General features: G+C 53.3%; 1 protein-coding gene across 1 annotated transcript in view; it reads left to right on the top strand.

The window, feature by feature from the left end:
- LOC144733963 (hemicentin-1-like) overlaps window positions 1-19,461 on the top strand; it is a 129,060-nt gene that overhangs the window by 84,538 nt on the left and 25,061 nt on the right. Inside the window, exons 53-79 of the mRNA XM_078615992.1 lie at window positions 116-266; window positions 788-1,000; window positions 1,786-1,899; window positions 3,016-3,200; window positions 3,687-3,783; window positions 4,646-4,807; window positions 5,783-5,896; window positions 6,161-6,375; window positions 6,788-6,869; window positions 7,450-7,581; window positions 7,772-7,921; window positions 8,277-8,439; window positions 8,829-8,953; window positions 9,909-10,092; window positions 10,994-11,091; window positions 11,577-11,753; window positions 12,344-12,484; window positions 13,071-13,273; window positions 13,684-13,765; window positions 14,519-14,655; window positions 15,559-15,700; window positions 15,887-16,031; window positions 16,300-16,427; window positions 16,793-16,949; window positions 17,562-17,683; window positions 18,045-18,209; window positions 18,813-18,920. Of these exons, the coding sequence (XP_078472118.1) occupies window positions 116-266; window positions 788-1,000; window positions 1,786-1,899; window positions 3,016-3,200; window positions 3,687-3,783; window positions 4,646-4,807; window positions 5,783-5,896; window positions 6,161-6,375; window positions 6,788-6,869; window positions 7,450-7,581; window positions 7,772-7,921; window positions 8,277-8,439; window positions 8,829-8,953; window positions 9,909-10,092; window positions 10,994-11,091; window positions 11,577-11,753; window positions 12,344-12,484; window positions 13,071-13,273; window positions 13,684-13,765; window positions 14,519-14,655; window positions 15,559-15,700; window positions 15,887-16,031; window positions 16,300-16,427; window positions 16,793-16,949; window positions 17,562-17,683; window positions 18,045-18,209; window positions 18,813-18,920 (3,892 nt within the window). The remainder of the gene's footprint in view (window positions 1-115; window positions 267-787; window positions 1,001-1,785; window positions 1,900-3,015; window positions 3,201-3,686; window positions 3,784-4,645; window positions 4,808-5,782; window positions 5,897-6,160; window positions 6,376-6,787; window positions 6,870-7,449; window positions 7,582-7,771; window positions 7,922-8,276; window positions 8,440-8,828; window positions 8,954-9,908; window positions 10,093-10,993; window positions 11,092-11,576; window positions 11,754-12,343; window positions 12,485-13,070; window positions 13,274-13,683; window positions 13,766-14,518; window positions 14,656-15,558; window positions 15,701-15,886; window positions 16,032-16,299; window positions 16,428-16,792; window positions 16,950-17,561; window positions 17,684-18,044; window positions 18,210-18,812; window positions 18,921-19,461) is intronic.

Here is a 19,461-nt window from a genome sequence, read left to right as displayed (position 1 = left end):
CTGCTGCTGATGATGATGCTACTGCTGCTGACGATGATGCTACTGCTGCTGATGATGTTACTGCTGTTGCTAATGATGATGATGCCCCCACCGCGCACCACCCGTGTCCCCGCAGCCCCTGGAGTCGGACGAGCGTGTGGACATAGCGGAGGGCGGCCGCTCGCTGCGAATCGCTCGCACTCGCCTCGCTGACGCCGGCCGCTACACCTGCGTCGCCTCCAACTCCTACGGCCAGGACGACCTCGACTTCCTCGTCTCCGTACAAGGTGCCCGTCGCGACCGGGAGATCTGTGTCGCCCGTCCAGTTTAAATCGTGCCGCGGGATTTTTTTACTTTTTTTGCGCGCGCGCAGAATTTTTGCACACGGCTAAAAGCAGTTCGTTGAAATGAAATAAAATAGCGGAGCGCGTTCGGCGTTTGCACCGCTCGAATTGCACCAGCTGTGTTTCACAGTCCGGCCTGCAGTGGTGTTACACGAGGGGGGGGGGGGGGGGGGGCGATGTTTTACCACGTGTAATCTCAAATTGAGTAGATTTTGTGGCGCTGTTTATTGATTTGGCGCACGGTGGGCCACTCGCTTCAAGTAACATCGGGGGACCTTGAACGTCCGCTGCGAAGCAAGCAGCGCGTAGTATTTGTACGAGTTCGTACTCCGGCAGTGATAACCAGGGCAGCCTGCCGGATTCAAACCGCGAACTTCTGCACCAAGACCGACGAAACGGTGGCGCGCCCCCTCCTCCCCCCCTCCCCCCCGCCCCCCGCCTCATCCTGGCACGCTCTCCCGCAGTGCCCCCGAGCCTCCAGCGCTGGTACGAGTGGAGCGAGGCCCAGGAGGAGGGCCCCACGCTGGTGTGGGAGGGCGGCCCGGAGACGCGCACGGTCGTGCAGGACGGCCAGCTGTCCCTGCCGTGCGAGACCAACGCCGTGCCGCCCCCCACGCTCACGTGGCTCAAGGACGGCCGTCCCCTCGCCCCCACCGCCCGCCTCATGATCCACCCGGGTAAGGGTGGCAGTGCGGGAGACTCCCGGTTCGGTTCCCGCTCACGGACTACGCCAGTGACGATGGTCTGAACCGGTCCTGGGCCTCCCCTAGGTCGACTCAGCCTCAAAGGAGTACCTGGTGCAGTGTGTAGTAAACATCGCCACTGGGAAGACAAAGGCGACCGGGAGTGGTGTTGGCCACTCACGCCCTCGTGTGCCGTGCCGGCCTTCATAGGTGCTCGCGAACAGCACTTGCCCCAATATTCTATTAAGGCTATACGGGGGATTTTTGTCTTCATGTTGGAGAAACCCAGCCGGCACAGCCCCCCTGATTCTGGGTTTTCGAATTCGCAATTCAGCCACCCATCATTAAACCACAAACACATTTGTCAATAACACTGTGGCCCTGGGAGGAGGAGCAACAATATATATCGGTGATGTTTGGTGCAATGGCTCTTCTGCACAGCCACGGATATACTGCACAATGCACTGCGGGGCCCTGAGAGAAAAATAAGTTTCAGGTTTCCCACGATAGCTTCGTCAAATCGAGGATGATCCTGGGGAGACCGGGACAGATGGAAAACCGCAATGGCTACACACACAAAAAAAACCCACGTGGTTTTTTTTTCTTTTGGGCTTTTCCGCCCGTGAGAATAAAAGAGTTTAGTTTCAGTGACAACCTGTGGACACTCTTTTCAGGACATATCACACACGTGCTCTGAGCGTGGAGAACGAGGCTGTGAAGTGAATTCCAAAGGTGATTCTGGAACGTCATCTCTGACATGCTTTGTTTTGATTGGCCAGGAGGTCACATGCTGCAGATCATGATGGTGAAAGCAGAGGATTCTGGGAGGTACACGTGTGTGGCTGTGAACGAGGCCGGGGAGGACTCCATTCACTACGACCTGCATGTGCTCAGTGAGTCCAGGAACGACGCCATTGTCACCGTCCTTATTACTGTCGACGCCAACATCATCGCGACGTTTTTTGATCATCATCGACATTCTAAAACAATGTTAAAATCTTCTTGGTTCTTTCGGTAAAGTCACGTAGAAGGGAAATAATAAAATAATAAAACATAATAAAATAATTCTCACGTTTCGGCCACAACGCATGCAGCCGTCCTCAGGTGAAGACAGCGTCTTTCCGACAGACCTCTCACGACGTTTGTGAGAATTATTTTATTATGTTTTATTTTTATTTTTTATTATTTCCCTTCTACGTGACTTTACCGAAAGAACCAAGAAGATGAATCCCTGCAGTCACGAAAGCTTTAAATCGGAATGTTAAAATCATTGCTCGCATCTCCATCATCTCCACCATCATTGTTGTCGTTATCAACACGTGTTATCACGATCACCATCGCCATTACTGTTATGATCAACATGATTACCGCCTCCACCATCATAATAATCTTCTTCACTGTTATCATCATTATCATTCGCGTGATGGTTTTCACCATTATCACCGTCATCGTGATCATCATCATGATCATCTCCATTATCATCTCCATTATCATCACCACCACGATCATTATTCATTTTTATCCCTATCATCATTGTTACTTTTATCTTCACCTTCATCACCATCGTCACCCCCACGGCTTTGGTAACCAGTGCACTTCACAATAGACTCTACATCATGAGCTCAATGCGGCAGTCATCGATTTACCAACACAATTCGTCCCTGAGGCTCGTTCGTAATTCGAGCGGTTCGTAAGTCGGAACACAGCAATGTACTTTATATTTAAATACCCACACAAACATCTCACTCCCAACACGAGGTTGACTCATTTACATCTTGCGGAAGGATCGCTCAGCTGAACAAAACAGTGCCGTGGTACAATTTGCAAGTGAGAGTTCGTGATTTAACACAATGTAAATTTTTTAAAATATATTTCAAGGAAGCTGGTTCGTAAGTGCGGGTGTTCGTAAGTACGGCTGTTCGTAAGTCGAGCACTGCCTGTAAACAAAACCAGCTCAGCAATTTCACCGGCCGTTCTACAATCCGATTGTCCCCATTCCATGGATGCAGTCTGGCCCACGATCGCGGGGGGCTCGGGAGGCCTCCCCGTGGACGTGACGGTGACGGTGAACGGCTCGGCGCGTCTCGAGTGCGTGCCGGACGGCGTGCCGCCGCCCTCGCTGTCGTGGCTCCGAGACTCTCGGCCTCTGCCGAAGAGCGGAGGCCGAACGCTGACCGAGCTCACGTCCCTGCAGGTGAGACGCGCTGTCGTGTCCGCCTCGTCGGCTCGCGAGAATGCGTCTCGTACACGCGCGTTCGTTTGCATGTGCACACCTAGCCTGGCGCAGCAGGCTGCAGTCGCTGTTGTCGTCGTCATGAAGCAGTGGTCAGCGCGCCGCCCGACCTAATCAGGCGGACAAGAGTTGGTTCCCGGCCATGGCTAACGTCAACGGCGAGCGACGTCTGAACCGGTGCCGCGAGTGAGAACGAGTGCCTGGAGCGAGGCGTAAACATCGGCACTGGGGAGACAAAGTGGGTGGCCACCATGGTGCCGATGACCGGGTCTCCTGTTCTCCTGCTTTCTGGCTTTGACGACTGTGACGACGAAAGGGCCAGCGTCCCGTAACCCACACGCGGCGGCTGTGAAAGCAGCCAGGGTCCCATTGCCTTGCTCTCCGGAGGCTTTGGCGGCGTGCATGCGGTGACTGTGCCGCCCCCTTCGCTCTCTGCCGCTGCCCTAGATCCACCCCGTGCAGGTGGGCGACGCGGGCCGCTACTCGTGCGTGGCCGAGAACTCGGTGGGGCGAGCCGAGAAGCTCTTCAACCTCAACGTGCACTGTGAGTTCCCGCGGCGTCCGCTCACTCAAATGAGCGGTTGAGCCATTGGGGTTCATCTCCCGCTCGCAACCCATGAGCCGCCGGAGGAAATTCCACGTTTGTATAGTGGGGGAGGAGGGGGGTGGGGCGAGTCTATCTATAGGACAACAACTGTTGACATTCCCGCAATGCGGTGATAATTTTACCGACGATGGGTTGAATCAACCCCCAGGCTGGATTGGAACTGGTAACATTCGAGCACTGGTTCCTTGTGAATTAAACTGAAAATATGTAAATATAAAGATAACAAAAACACCCTTTCACATTTATTTGTTTTTGTATGGTGTGGCTTTTATTAGACATGGCATTTAATGTTTGAGTTTCTTTTTTGTGGGTCCTACTTCTGTTATAATGGTGATGACAGTTGGTGATGTGCTGATGCTACTGATGATGATGGAGGAAGCTGTTAATGCTGCTGCTGATGATGCGACTACTGCTGCTGCTGATGATGATGCTACTGCTGATGATGATGGTACTTCTATGGCTGCTGATGATGCTACTACTGCTGATGATGATGCTACTGCTGATGATGATGCTACTGCTGCTGCTGGTGATGATGCTACTGCTGATGATGCTACTGCTGCTGCTGATGATTATGCTACTGCTGCTTCTACTGATACTGATGATGCTGTTACTGCCGATGATGATGCTGCTTCTGCTGATGATGCTACTACTGCCGATGATGATGCTACTGCTGCTGATGATGATGATGCTACTGCTGACGATGATGATGCTACTGCTGCTGACGATGATGATGCTACTGCTGCTCGTGCAAGCCCCGGAGCCTTGAGCCCACCCTCCGTGTCGCCGCACCGCTGCTCAGTGCCTCCGTTCGTGGAGGGCCCCAGCCCGGCTCAGGTGGGCGTCGTGGTGAACAACTCGGCGTCGCTCGTTTGCAACGCGTCCGGATTCCCGCCGCCCGCCCTCTCCTGGCTCAAGGACGGAGTTCCCGTGCAGCCATCGCGAGCCATCTTCATCGCGCCCGGTGCGTGGCAGGGGGCGGGCGGGCGGGTGGGTGGGAGATCGCCAGGGCACGGTGGCCGGCCGCGTGAACTTGCCTGTAGCTGCTATGCCCCCCGCGGCCCTGTAATCCGGAACTTGTGGAGGCGACGAGGGTTGGCGGATCGTGGGAGCAAATGTTGAGACAGTCCCTTCGTGCGGGCATCGGTAGAGGTGCCGTACGCTGGCTTGTCAGGGTGGTACAGCAAATGTGGACTCCATGTATTCCGTCTGTATGGAACAGATGGAATACATGGAGTGGTGCTCTGCTTTCCTCCCACATCTAAACACTTATTAATTTTCAATAATAGAGGTTTTTTTGGGGGTTAGATCGCGTAAATGTAAATGTTTCATTAAAGTCGCCACCACCCGACACAGCCAATTAGGAAGGTTTGTCTCGTAACTATTGTTTGTGAAAGCCTACGTGTTAAACTAACTCATCAGCAGACCGATAACACCTTGATATGTCGAGGAACGTAGAGCTTGGAGGGGGTTCCTCTTTACAAATATTGTGACCTTTATTTTCACGTCAAGCGCGGCGCATGCGACGTTACATTTGTTTGGCTGTGTCTGGTGGCATTCACGACATGAATTTGGCCAGATCGCGAAGTGGCCTGGGCTAAATCGTCAGTGTTGTGAATCAGGAAAGAGGTCTCGCTGTCTCTGCAACCAGTTCCCTGGGCCCTCTCCCACGGCATTGTGGACGGCCAGTGGCACGAGCACCAAATGTTGGGGACCACTGCCTGAGGTTAACCCCTAGGCTAACCCATATGTTAACCCCTATGTTAACCCCTATGTTAACCCGAATGCTAACCCCTAGGCGAACCGCTAGGCTAACCCCTAGGCTAACCCCTAGGTTAACCCCTAGGTTAACCCCTAGGCTAACCCCAATGCTAACCCCAATGCTAACCCCTAGGCTAGCCACTAGGCTAACCCTGACCCTGTCCCGCCACGCTGGCAGGAGGCCGTGTGCTGCAGATCCCGCGCGTCAAACTGTCGGACAGCGGGAGGTTTACCTGCGTCGCCTCCAACGCGGCCGGCCGCCACGAGAAGGACACCCGGCTGAGCGTGCACGGTCAGTGGACATCTGAGAGAAAAGATTTTCAATAAATATTCTGATTCAGTGCTGTGCGGATCATTCTGTGGCCTCACCAAAAACTCAAAAAACGATCGTAACGTCGGCTGCGAAACGCTACGTGTTAACGGCACGTGTTCGTGCTGCGTGTCGACGCTCCGTCTTCACGCCACGCCTTGTCAACGCCACGTGTCGAGGCTGCATGCTGACGCCACGTGCGCGAACCGCCTCTCGAGACTCCCGCCCGCGCCTCTGCGTCCCCAGTGCCGCCCAGCATCCGCAACGCGGGCGGAGCGGCGGGGGGCCCCGTGCCGGCCGTGACGAGCGTCCGCGCGGGGCAGTCCCTGGCGCTGGAGTGCGCCGCCGAGGCGTCGCCGCCGCCCCTCGTCGCCTGGTTCCACAACGGGCGCCGCGTGGGCGACTCGGAGGGCGTCGTCCTGCGGGAGGACGGGCAGCTGCTGCAGGTGGCACGAGCGCAGGTGAGAGGTGAGGGGGTGTGGGGGGCACGCGGGGTCTCGTTTCCGTGGGCCCCAGCGCGGTGCTGACGTTGATGATGACGATGTTTATGACGATGATGATGATCACGATGTTGACGATGATGATGTTGACGATGTTGATGATGATGACGATGTTGATGATGATGTCGATGATGACGATGTTGATGATATTGATGATGATGTTGATGATATTGATGATGATCACGATGTTGACGATGATGATGTTGACAATGTTGATGACGATGTTGATGACGATGTTGATGATGATGTTGATGATGACGATGTTGACGATGATGTTGACGATGTTGATGACGATGTTGATGATGATGTTGATGACGATGTTGACGATGATGTTGATGATGATGTTGATGCTGATGTCAATGATTACCTTCAGGTGTCACACTCGGGCCACTACGTGTGCAAGGTGTCCAACGTGGCGGGCGAAGTCGACCAGGGCTTCACGGTCAGCGTCAACGGTGGGCAGTGCCGCCCCCTCCAGCGGGCCCGGTCACCAAAACCACCACGGGCCTTGAGTCTCCGTGGTGGGGTGGGTGCGGGGAGTTGTTGAACGTAGAAGTGCCGTTTCCCCGTTACGCTTTAACTCACAAACACAACCGTTGGGGGGGGGGGGGGGGTGATTGGATCTTCTCGACCAGCAACTGATTCCAGCTCCTCACAGTCCATTCGGGTCCTTGCCCTTGTCCACACGTGGGTTACCGTCATGGTTGCTATTGTCGGGAAGATGGAAGGGTCGTTTGGGATGTTATTCTCCGATATAAATTCGTTATTTTTTTGGGAACTCTCAGTTTTAGGGCAGACCAAAAAAACAGAGCTCTCTTTTCACATTCTCGAGACTCGTTGAGGATTCCCTGAATTGAGATTCCAGATGGCGATGAAGGCATAATTACAATAGCTAAAGGTGCAGCCCTGCAATTACTTGCTCATGTTACTGTTTGCTCTCTAGAGCTGCCCCTATCGTTGATAGATGCGTGTCTAACAACACCTCTCCCAACAGTTCCGCATTGTCCACACGGGGCTCTTCGTCTTTGTTTTCAGTTCCCCCCAGCATCGACGGGCCCCCGGAGGAGTCTGTGACCGAGGTTTTGGGAAATCCCACAATCCTCGGCTGTGACGCCGCCGGCGTCCCCCACCCCGCCGTCTCCTGGCAACGGAATGGCTTCTCCATTGGTAAGGGCCCTGACGGAGCAATCCATGTATTTTTTTCTTTCGTTTTTATAAATCCGAGTTGTATTATTATTGTGATTGTATATTTCCTTGTATGAGCCCTTGTACCCGGGTTCTCCGTGATAAAAGATACCAACCGCCCATAGTGTCTCAGTGATGGCCGCTGAGCGAGCGCGCGACCCTCCTTGCGCAGGAAGCACAAACTCGCTGGAGCGGCAGGTGCTCTCGGGCGGCAGCCGCCTACAGATCTCGCGCGTCCACGTGTCGGACGCGGGCGTTTACTCCTGCGTGGCCACCAACTCGGAGGGGGAGGCTCGCAAGCGCTACACCCTCACCGTGCTGGGTAAGCAAAGAGGCCCCGCTCCTGAGAAGGCGGCGACGCGGGATCGGTCGTTCACGCTCAGGACCTGCGCGTGGCAGGGCGGTGGCGCGGTGGTAGCGCCGGTGCCTCGCACAACAAAAGCACATGGGCTCTATTCCCGACTGCGGTGCCTGCCTGTGCGGAGTCGGTATGATCCCCCCCTGTTCTAAATGGCTTTCCTCGGCGTTCTATTGTTTCCTCGCTCACCGATAAATAAAAAAACTAGAATGGGGCAAACATTGTAAATTAACCCATCGCGAATGCCGACAATGACTCGGTTGACCGAGACAGAGCGATGACGAACACCACTGCCGTACTTTGTGCTGCGCGTGCGAAGTGCCGCCCCGCATCTCGGGCTCGGAGCTGCCCAGCGACGTGAACGTGGTGGTCGGAGAGGACGTGCCGCTGCGGTGCTCGGCCTCCGGGCAGCCCAGCCCGGCCGTGCGCTGGCTGCATGACGGGCGGCCGCTCGCCGGCGCCGCTGCTGGCGCTCGCATCCGGTGAGCACCGTGCCGGGAGGTCGCCGCGCGGCTCGGTGGTCGCTAGCGCCGGGCCACTGTAAATGTCTCTCGTCCGCTCCTTGTGTTCTGCTGCGTACGTATGTTTGCTCTGGGTTAGCGTTTTGGGGGGTTAGCGGATCGGGTTAGGGTGAGCGTGAGGCGCTACGTTAGTGAGGATAAAGTTGCGGCCGAACTGATGTTGTTAAAATAACTAAAACTGTACCGAAAGCGAACGGGCGGCAGTTTCACGACTACGTTTGGGAAGTGCTCCGCAAACCCTTCCTCCATCTGACCGGATTGCAACGGCTCGCACCACGGCACGTGGTCTTAGCGTGGCGTCCGGCTCGTGCGGAGCCCGCCGGTTTAACGCACCCCGATCTCCTGCCCAGCATCTCGAAGGACGACGCTGTGCTGACCATTGCGAGCGTGGAGATCTCGGACAGCGGGAAGTACACGTGCGTGGCGACCAACGCAGCCGGCGAGGAGGAGCGAATCTACACGCTGCACGTCCACGGTGAGGGCGGCTCCCCCCCGGGTCTCTGTGTGAAGAGAAACATCAGATGTCGGATGCCACCGCTAAACCACCTGGTGCGGTGGCCACCCTTGCAAACAAGGGAAGCACTTCACTCAATCGTCGTCACGCCACATCTGGTCGCCGCATTCACGAGTGGACGATCAAAGGGAGGCTAGAATGTGACTGCTGAGACCCGACCAAAATCGCAGGGCACATTGTGAAACCGGAGAACGCCTTTTACAGCACGGCGCGCCTTGCGAACCGCAGGGCGCATTGTAAAACCGTGGGGCGCTTTGCAAGCCACTGCAGAGGTCTTAAATTCATCAGCGGCAGCAGCAACAGCGGCAGCAGTAAAAATTAACTCGGCGTCACCTGAAGCCACGTGACTTTCACACTTGAACATGTACCTTTAAGTTGCTATTCATGAAGCCATAATATTCAAAAAGCAACGATTTTTTTTTTACAAGTGTGTATTTTCTTTTGACATCTTCTGCCACGTTGCTCAACGATAACGTGTGGGGAACGTTTCAATTTGCTTGCACCTCCGTCGTCTGCGATAAAATCACCTGGTATGCGCCAGCTCGAGTCACCCTAGATCTCGCTAGATCCGAAGCAGGGTTCAGGCTGGATGGGTGACCACCAATGCATGCCAGGTCGTTCATAGGTTGCGGCGTGCCTAATGTTGTCAGCAGGGAGCAGTGCAGCATAATCCATTACTGCAGCATTCTCCACGTCTTAAGCAACCCTCACTGACCAGGGTGATGGTTCAAATAAAATGCATACCCTGCACTGCCCTCATCCGGCAGTGGATTGACAAAGGGGCACTTATATAGAAACGCCCGCGTTTAACGTGATGTTGTTGCATTCAATATTCGCCTACCATTGTTTGTGCGCTCGTTCGACAATATGAGATTGTTTCCTCTCGTCCGTCCGTCCGTTTGTGCGTCGATGCCAGTTCCACCGGTGGTGGAGGGGGTCCTGGACCAGCCCCTGGAGGTCTTGGCCCCCCTGGATGGGCCGGTGAGCTTGGAGTGCATGTCCACTGGCTCACCGCCCCCACAGCTTTCCTGGCTGAAGGACGGGCTGCCCCTGCCGCTGTCTGCCCACACAATGCTGCTCTCTGCCGGGCAGGTGCTCAGGTGAGCACCAGGCTTTCTGGGCCTCTGATAGTTTTTATTGTTTTTACAAAGTTGCTGAGCACAGGTCCAGAGGCCAGAAACAAAGAGCACGATCATAGTTGTAAATATATCCAGGAAGTATGTTTTTTAAAGGAAGCTATTTTGACTTCCTGGACCTTGTCTCGATGATGTGTGACATAGTGTAAAATGAAACATCCTATCTGATTGTAAATATCTGGCTGTGAGGCTTGTTCTTCAACTCACTGATGATCCAGAGCAATAATAATCGGTGTGTTAAGTACTCGTGCATGCGACTATTTCATTTGTTTGGATGTGTCCAGGTAATCAACAATGCAAATTTGTCCCAGATTGTGTGTGTGGTGGCCCAACCAAAAATCAGATCTTGCCATTTCAACCCAACAGGCCTTCAGGAAAGAAGGCCCACTTCAAGGAATAATTTCCGAAAGAAGGTTTCTCCTGAGGAAATCTCAGATGGAAAGATCTTTGTTTCCTCACAGTGATTGTAATCAAAATTATCTGCGAATATTGAAGAGCATTTTATAAAAGATACCCAGAAAACATGAAGGCTCTCAAACCACGAGAAGCCACAAGTAATTCAAATACATGGCCCCAAACAGTGAGCAGTGAGGAGGAGCAAGTGGGCCAAATACGTAAACAAAAATAACCAGATTCTTGGTTCTTTCGGTAGAATCACGTAGAAGGAAAATAATAAAATAATATAAATATTAAAAAATAAAAATTTTCACGACGTTTCGACTGCAACACAAGAACTAACGAATATGAATCCCTGCAGTCACGAAAGCTTTTAATAAAAAAAAATAACCAGCTTCTAAATTCGGGCAAAACCACACGTCAACATTCTCAATGCCCGTCCTGCGTGGCGTGACCACAACGTGCGCAGGATCGCCCGAGTGCAGGCGTCGGACAGTGGGACGTACACGTGCGTGGCCTCCAACCGTGCCGGCATCACCCAGAGAGAATTCACCCTCCGGGTGCAAGGTGAGCAACAAGTCCCCCATGCTCACCACCAGAGTTGTAATCTACAGAAGCCGGGCCAAAGGCAAAATGGGACGTCGTGAGGGTTCGTTAAACCAGCATCAACCACGTGGCCTCATTTCCTTCCTTCTCTTTATCCCCACCACATCTATCTCCACCTACCTATCCGCTGTTGCCCAGCGTCTGATACTGCACTTTCACTGGCGTGACGACGCGCATGCTGTCCGGGTGCGACGATTAAAAAGTAGCTAAAAGCTGTGGTTGAAAAAAATAATCTGTTTTAATTAATTCATACAAGGAATATGATTTTTTTGTATTAGGCACTGTGGCATTAAAAAAAACGATTCCGGTTTAGTGAGTCAGATATGTCGTTCGCAACAATCAATACCGCAGGGCGTGCGTCGTCTAACCCTGGCACTGCCAACACAGGGGGCGGAGTGCCACGGGAGAGCGGTCCTCAGCCAGCACGTGCCTCCCCCTTTGCCCAGTGCCCCCTCTGCTGGAGGGCGCGGGAGACACGGAGGAGCTGCAGGTGCTGGCTGGCGCGTCCGTCACGCTGGCATGCGAGGCCACCGGCTCTCCGCCGCCGATGCTCACCTGGCTGCACGAGGGCCGGCAGCTCTACCCGCCCGGCGGCGGCGGCGTCGTGTCGGCGCTCGCACGGCGTACGTACGGTTACACCCCCTGCCGCAAGGGGGGGGGGGGGGGGCACGGCCAGACAGAGAAGAAATAGCTCACTCGTGCACAAGCACAGGGTGAGAAACGGTTCTTTGATTCAAGGGCACCTTCATTTTTGAGGTGGCTCGAGTGAGAGCACTGAACCCTGCAACTGCTGAGGCCTGGGTTCACATCTAGGCAGTCTTCTGTGATCAACAATGACTCCACGCAAAAACCTTGTCACGTAAAATTTTGTTCTCTAAACAAATTATCTGAATTCCGTCCCTCAGAAGAAAGCAGACAAATTTTACTGCGACCCAATGAGCATTATTCTCTGTAGCTGAGTGGATGGGAAAGTGCTAGCCTCTTTCTGTGTGATCTTAGAATTTGTTCTGTGAAGAGCGATCGGTGTGCGTGTGTAATTCCACGCCAGAAATAGTTCCCTTTCATGCCAAATTAGCGTAATCAGATTTTAACTAAACGTTATTTCCTTTCAGAGATTAAACAAAAACCTAAAACCACTTAAATGGAACGCTTCACCAAACAATGGCATCACGATGAGAGTCTTGAAGCACGACGGTCGTTTCTGTAATTGCAGCCGAGACCTCGGCCTTTCCTAGTGAAGAGGGCCTGCTGGTGCAGATCGCGAACGCCTCGCCCGCGGACGCCGGAGTGTACAGCTGCGTGGCCGTGAACGCGGCCGGACAGACCAGCAAGCACTTCCTCCTCACCGTGCAGGGTGAGGCCACCTCGCAGCTCACCCACTCACTCGCTCAACAACGAACAACAAAGACCGCCATTCGTCACTAAGTGGCGGTGACGTCACCACGGCGCATGTGCCAGGCTATGTTCACTTTAAGGGCACGTGAAGTGTCCAACGCCGCTGGCAGGAGGTCACTGGACAGACCCAGCTGCCATGGCTTGACTGAGATGACTGGCCGATGCATCACTCACCCACCTGCCTTCTCACTCACTCGTACACACAAATTGGTATTTATTTAATGGAGAAAATACATTGAATGTGTTATTATTCTTATTTGAAATGTTGGAACTTTTTTTTAACTATAGATGTTTGGACTGCCCCCACCCTTGGCAGTTTTTAGATCTGCCTCTGCCAGGACACATGGCAAGCTGGCAGCCCCTCGCAATCCGAGAAAACCTCTGCAATTACTCATCCTTACCCTTCAGAGTTTAGACTCATCGCTGTCACTCTCTCTGTGGTCGCGTGGGGGAGACTCGGTTTGCCCGCTGCGGGCCAGGTGGTTGATTCGGCTCACTGTGAAACCCCCCCTACAAGCTGCTTCCCCTCCTCCTCTTGCCATCAGAGCCGCCGGTGATCGAGGGGTTGGAGGAGGAGGAGGCGCGGGAGCTCAACGTGCTGCTGGGGGGCTCCTTGGAGCTGACGTGCGTGGCCGCGGGCAGCCCCCCACCCAGCCTCACGTGGCTGAAGGACGGTCGCCCCCTGCCTCATGCGCAGGGCCTCACTGTGCTTCCGGGGGGGCAGACCCTGCGCATCGCCAGCGCCACGGTGAGCCGGCGGGCGTGCGGGCAGGCAGGCGGGTGGGTGGGTGGCTGGGCGGTCGGGCTGATGCCAGTATATTTCAGAGACGTCGGGTGATGCCAAGGGGACAGATCAGTGGACGCGTTGATTGGTCCTCCCAGATCAACGTTATCCAGCAGCAATAGTTTAAGTGGCAGGCTTCTTATTGCCATATCCAATATCGCTATTCAGGCCTGCAAGGCACTCCAGCCTCTATGCTCTCTTTAAATATATTGTTTCCAATGGGGTTCTATTTGTTTAAGTATAGATCACTCTCAATGTACGTTTCAATATGCAAAGCCATCCTTCTGTTCGCATTTAATAATTTTTGTATCTTGCTTCCTTTGTTATCGGAATGCGATGACCGCAATAATGTGAGTTTGGAAACTCTCAACCAGGTGGAGCACGGTGGCCGCTATACCTGCCTGGCCTCCAGTCCTGCAGGCGACACAGAGAAGGAATTTCTTGTCCAAGTGCACGGTGAGTTGCACTGTCGATCCATGCTCGTAAGTGACAACCGGGTAAACCGGGTGAGACCTTTTGCAGTTTCCCGTGCAAGTGTATTCATGAATGCACCGATTGGTACGTGTGAATCTACAAATGGCATGGTGGCCCAAGTACATCTGTTCAAGGGTAGAGTTGGCACCGTGTAATTGTTTGTTTGCTTACGCCACGGCTGGTGGAGGAGCCTCCACTGCAGGCCATTCTCTCCCCATTTTTGTTCAACTGCCACCCTGGGAAATGGAATCACGCTGGTGACCTCTGGATAGCAAGTCCAGTGTGCTAACTATCACACCATGGCAGCTGCCATTAAAACAATCTGCAACAAAACCAGTCAAAGTTTTGTGTTCTGTTTTTTTTTATGTCGTTGCCAGTAGTGCAAATGTACTGATATCAACAATGCTGTTTCAGGGTTAGAGGAAGGGACACTCAAAAACGATTGAGTTTTATTTCATACAATAATCAAAATAATGTCTAAATCATCACGAACAAAAAGGTTAAGACTAAGATGATGGAGGGGAGGCCCAGGATGGGGCCATTTATGGAAACTGCGATGGTACCTCGAATGCGTTAAAAGTGTCTGGTTGAGTCTACGAAAAGGGAATCAAATCCGCATCCACCCAGCCGGCGATCCCTGTGACAGAGCCCCCGAGCGTTCCGAGGTAGGAGTCTGCCGTGAGAACCGGGGGAGGGGGGTCGACCCTGTCCCTCCGCTCCCTCCCTTCGTTGCAGTGCCCCCCAACATCGCGGGCAGCGTGGAGTTGCAGGACGTGAGCGTGACGCGCGGCGGGCAGGTGTCGCTCGAGTGCCGGTCGGACGCGTCGCCCCCACCCACGCTCGCCTGGCTCAAGGACGATGAACCCCTGCAGGTCTGGACACTGCCTGGGCTCCTGGCCTGGGATCCTGGCCTGGCCTCTTGGCCTGGGATCTTGGCCCAGGCAGCGGCAGGCAAAGGGGAAGGGGGGCCCCTTACGACATCAGAGCGCCCAGAGAAATCCCCACGCATATACTAATAATCGTACTCGAATTGTAAATGTTGTGGGGTTACTCTCACAACCCACCGGTGGGCTGAACTAGTAACAAATTGGTCAAACCTTACTCATTGGCTGTCTGGTGGTGGCGGGCTTAACAACACATTTATATTTACGCGATCTAACCCAAAAACCTCTGTTACGAATAATAATTGTGGTCGTCGGCCATGATCATTCCACTACTGGGTAACAGGGCACCTCCTTCAAATGCGACACTTTCCATGAATTGCGGGACGCCCGTCGCAACAGGATAATACGTTCAGGACGAACACAAATAGGCATCGCAACAACATAGTGTGCCGTTCACAAACATAACATACATGCCGTGTGACCATCGCATTGCACGTACAATACTCTCAGCCTTGTCTAGACCACCAACTCAAGAGATAAAGCAACATGCTAAGCTTGTTCGCAAACGGCAGGAAGACACGACTCCAATTCCTATGCCTTGCTTGTCACGTTGTTATTGCTAAGAAGCACCTCTGCTGAACCGGCACACGTTTCCCGTGCGGTGAACTGACAGTGCATGCTGCCTCGTTACCAGAGGTGGATCTATACATTTACCAAGAGGTTGCGGTCCCAGAATTTTAAGCTCTTGAAATAGAAATAAAATAAACATTCAATGCATATTCTCTGGTTAATATAAATTTCCAAAAACACATGCTGGTGGTGGGCACCTTCCCGCTTGTAACGAACGTCCGTCGCCGCGCCCCCGGTGTCCACGGCTTCCCGGCACGGCAGGCGTCCACCCGTGTGAGGATCCTCGCGAGCGGCCGCTACGTCCAGATCAGCGGCGCGGACGAGGAGGACGCAGGCCGCTACGTGTGCGTCGCCTCCAACGTGGCCGGCAGCTCGTCGCGCACCTTCACGCTCGCCGTGCTGGGTGAGACGCGCCCACTACCCCCCTCCTCCCACCCTCCACACACATACCTGCGGGCTACACGCTGTCTCTCCCTCAATCCATTTTAGTGTTTTTCCATAATTTAATCCTACTACGAACCGTTTTTTTTACACGGTTGCGAAATCGGGTGCCGTGCGATCGACGCTGCATCCGGTTGTGCGCGTGCAGTGAGCCCCAGCGTCGTGGGGGGCTCCGGCGAGGTGAGCGTGCGTCTTGGGGGGGCGGCCGTGCTCCCGTGTGCCGCCATGGGATCCCCGACCCCAACCCTCAGCTGGAGGAAGGACGGGGCCCTCCTCTCGGATGACAATGCCAGGCACGGTTTTGGAACCTCGCACCACGCGACGCTTTGGTTTCCTCACGAAGATTTAAAATTATGATTATAATAACTTACAGGTGTTTGTCAGCCCACTGCTGTTTCAATAATACAATCATTCTCTCAGCTCTCGATAAGAATGACTTTGGCGGCATCCAAGCAAATGCCGTACTCTTGCGCGCATCTCGGAGTATTCTTCTTGTGTAATGGGAGCGGCTCTGCTCGGCACGCGAGAGGCTCTTTTAACGAGCGCCGATGCTCACCTCAGGTTCACGCTGCTGCCAGACGGATCGCTGGAGGTGGTGTCGGTGCGAGCGAGCGACGCGGGGACGTACGCGTGCGTCGCCTCCAACGCGGCCGGATCGGACCGCCTCACCGTCACGCTCACCGTGCTCGGTACTCGTTGCCCCAGGCCGGACCGCGGTGGTGATCCGCGATGTCCCCTGCAATGTGGCTTCCGATCCACTGACTCCCCCACGTAACGTTCACATTTGTTTGTTTAACCTGGTAAAGAGCTCAAAGAGGCCAGGGTGAGTGAGTTCATTTGCAAGTGTGGGACAAAATGTCAAAGGAAATCAAGTAAAATTAATGTACCGCAATGAAGCAAATACAAATCTAAGGAAAAGTCAATTATAACGTACGAACATTTTTGAACTGCAGCAATGCATTTAAAATCTGAGCCATGCCACAATGTTTAAACTTTTAAAGTATGTTTTTTTTTTTTCCTTGTCTCACTACTCAACCGAGGTTTGCCTTCTCAGTGCCCCCAGGGATTGCACGAGGCCCCACGAACGTCACGGCCCTGGTGGGGGGCCAGGCCACCCTCAGCTGCGAGGCCTCCGGCCTACCCAAGCCTGCTGTCTCCTGGAAGAAAAACGGCCGCCCCTTCGGTGTGGACAGGCTGCAAATTACGCACAGGTACACTTGCCAACGTGTGGGCCTTCAATGCCAAACAGTCGGCATGTAACACATAATTGATGAATTAATAAAAGTTTTTTTATGCTCATGATATAGATGTGGAATCTTCCGTGGTCAATTACTGATAGTTTCCCAAGCTTACATTGAAACTTAACACTTAGGTTATCACAACCAATATGATTCATATTTGATTTGTAGAGTTCGATCGCGTAAGTAAAATATGTGTTATAAACCCTCCTCCACCCGACATGGCCAGTTCATGAAGTTGTCACTTGACAGTGGGCTGCGTCGCCTGGAAGAGGGTTGATGACACATGTCTTATGTATCTTCGTGAAGTGGTTCAAGGTTACAAAAATTAGGCTGAACGGATGACACAGACAATATGAATAAGAACATTTCAATGAGACAAATGACAATTCTCAAATTGAATTGTGATCTTCAATTCAGACAAGTGATTAAGTCACAGGGGCAGCAAATTGTTATATGCCTGCCAGATAGTAAATGTTTATCAAATGTAAAATGTATTAGTGGGAATGCTTTATTTTTCTATTCATTTTAAAAAAACCTCACCGTAGATATTTAAATTGCAGAACCATGTGTATTGTGTTCCAGGCTGCTGTCGACAGGATCACTGCATTTCGCGTCGGCAGACCCCGAAGACACGGCACAGTACGAATGCACAGCAGCTAATGAGGTCGGAGAGGAGCGGATCACCATTGACTTCACCGTGCTAGGTATTAAGGCATTGGATCTTCTCCACAGGCACAAAGGACATGTCGGAGCGTTAATAAGGAACATGATAACGGAGTGTTTTATTTTCATTCCTCCCTTCTCCCACGGTTATTATATAATGTTCCTCCTGCCTACGCTGTTACCACCACTGCCATCCACTTCCTCGTCTCCCGAACGGCCGCCCCCTTTCCTACGAGCTCCATTGCTACCCTTCGTAACTGTCTCACCTGCAGCCCCCTTTCCATGTACATCCCCTCCACCGCCCTCTTCCTATCCCCTCTACCACCACCCACTTCCACACTGCTTCTAATCACTCCCGCCCACCTGCCTTCCCGCTGACGCCGTCCTCCCTACCCACCCCAGTGCCCCCGTCGATCGCGGACGAGGCCGACGACCTGGTGGTGACGCACGGCTCCCCCGTGCTGCTCACGTGCCACGCGAGTGGAGCGCCCGAGCCCAGCGTGCACTGGAGCAAGGATGGCACGCGGCTGCCCAACGCCGGCGACGGATTCGCCGTGCTGTCCACCGGTAACCGTGGCGACGTTTTTTTTATAAAAGCAGTGGCATCTCTGTTTAAACGGCCATCACTCTGAGGTCCATGAAAACGATGTTGGTGTGATGTTATCTTCCTTGCCTGGTATGCAGGAGGTCGGGGGTTTGATCCCGACCCTGACGCCTGTATATGTGGAGTTTTCATGTGTCTCTCCTTGTGGTCGAGTGGATATTTTTCCGGGTTCTCCGGTTTTTCCCTCCACATTTATAAACATGCATTGATATTTATCCAATTATTTTGATGCTATAAATGTCCAAATGTTGGGCCACTTTGTTGAGCTATCATTTTTGGCCATTTCGTTTCTGAAAAATAAGTTAGCACCTCAGTGGGCTTTGCCTGGTAGGATGGGGATGGTTTAGTTTTACTTGTATGTGTTTGGGTGATTTGTTTACTTTGTACTTTGCACTACTGTCATGTTTTTGTATTTTTTGGTTGTTGTAACGTTCTTACCCGGTGCCCCTACTGGACATCTGTGAAAAATATCTTTAGAGCTCATCCAGTCTCGATAAAATGATTCCCATTCTGAGTACAGAATGTTGTTGTCCTTGTTGTTGTTGTTGTCGCGCCGTGTTCCCCAGGTACAGTGGAGGTTCCGGCGGCCACGCCGAGCCACGCGGGCCGCTACACGTGCACCGCACGCAACGCGGCGGGCACGGCGCACCGGCACGTCTCCCTCACCGTGCAGGGTCAGTTGCCGCCGCCGCCACCGGCAGCCCACGGCACGCGCCGCAGGGATTGTCGGGATGATTTTGATTCTTTATCCTGGAATCCTCAAGGGGTCAGCAGGCAAGATGGCGCGCCCATAGGACCCGCCCCTGGAACCTGCCCCTGTAGTCGTTCGTACAAACATATTCCTTCAGCGGCGATTAGATAATTACAGAAAATCACTCGGTCAATTAAATGGGGCAATCTCAGACATGGGCCGGCCAGTGTTAGAATGAGCCGCTCGCATTGGAGAAGGTTGAGAGTTCAAGTCCCAGATGGGAGTTGACCCGGCCCATTATCCCTCCAGGGTTCCTCCTGTGTGAATAGCTCTTGTTATATAGCTGCTTATTGTTGGGTATTGCAAGTCACTCGGTCTGTTTCTTTTCATTTTGGAGTTAGCCAAATATAGCAATATAGGACCACAAAACTTGTTGGTGCCGGTTCTGGCTGCCTTCCCGCTCGTCTGCGGTTGCAGCACTCGCAAGCGGCGCTTGCTCCAACAGTCTGTGAGTATGGAGCCGT

The sequence above is a fragment of the Lampetra planeri genome, chromosome 49 (assembly GCF_965212315.1).
Source record: "Lampetra planeri chromosome 49, kcLamPlan1.2.h2, whole genome shotgun sequence".
Classification (NCBI taxonomy): domain Eukaryota; kingdom Metazoa; phylum Chordata; class Hyperoartia; order Petromyzontiformes; family Petromyzontidae; genus Lampetra; species Lampetra planeri.
The sequence above is the reverse complement of the archived record's forward strand: the minus strand, read 5'-3'. Positions and strand labels throughout refer to the sequence as shown.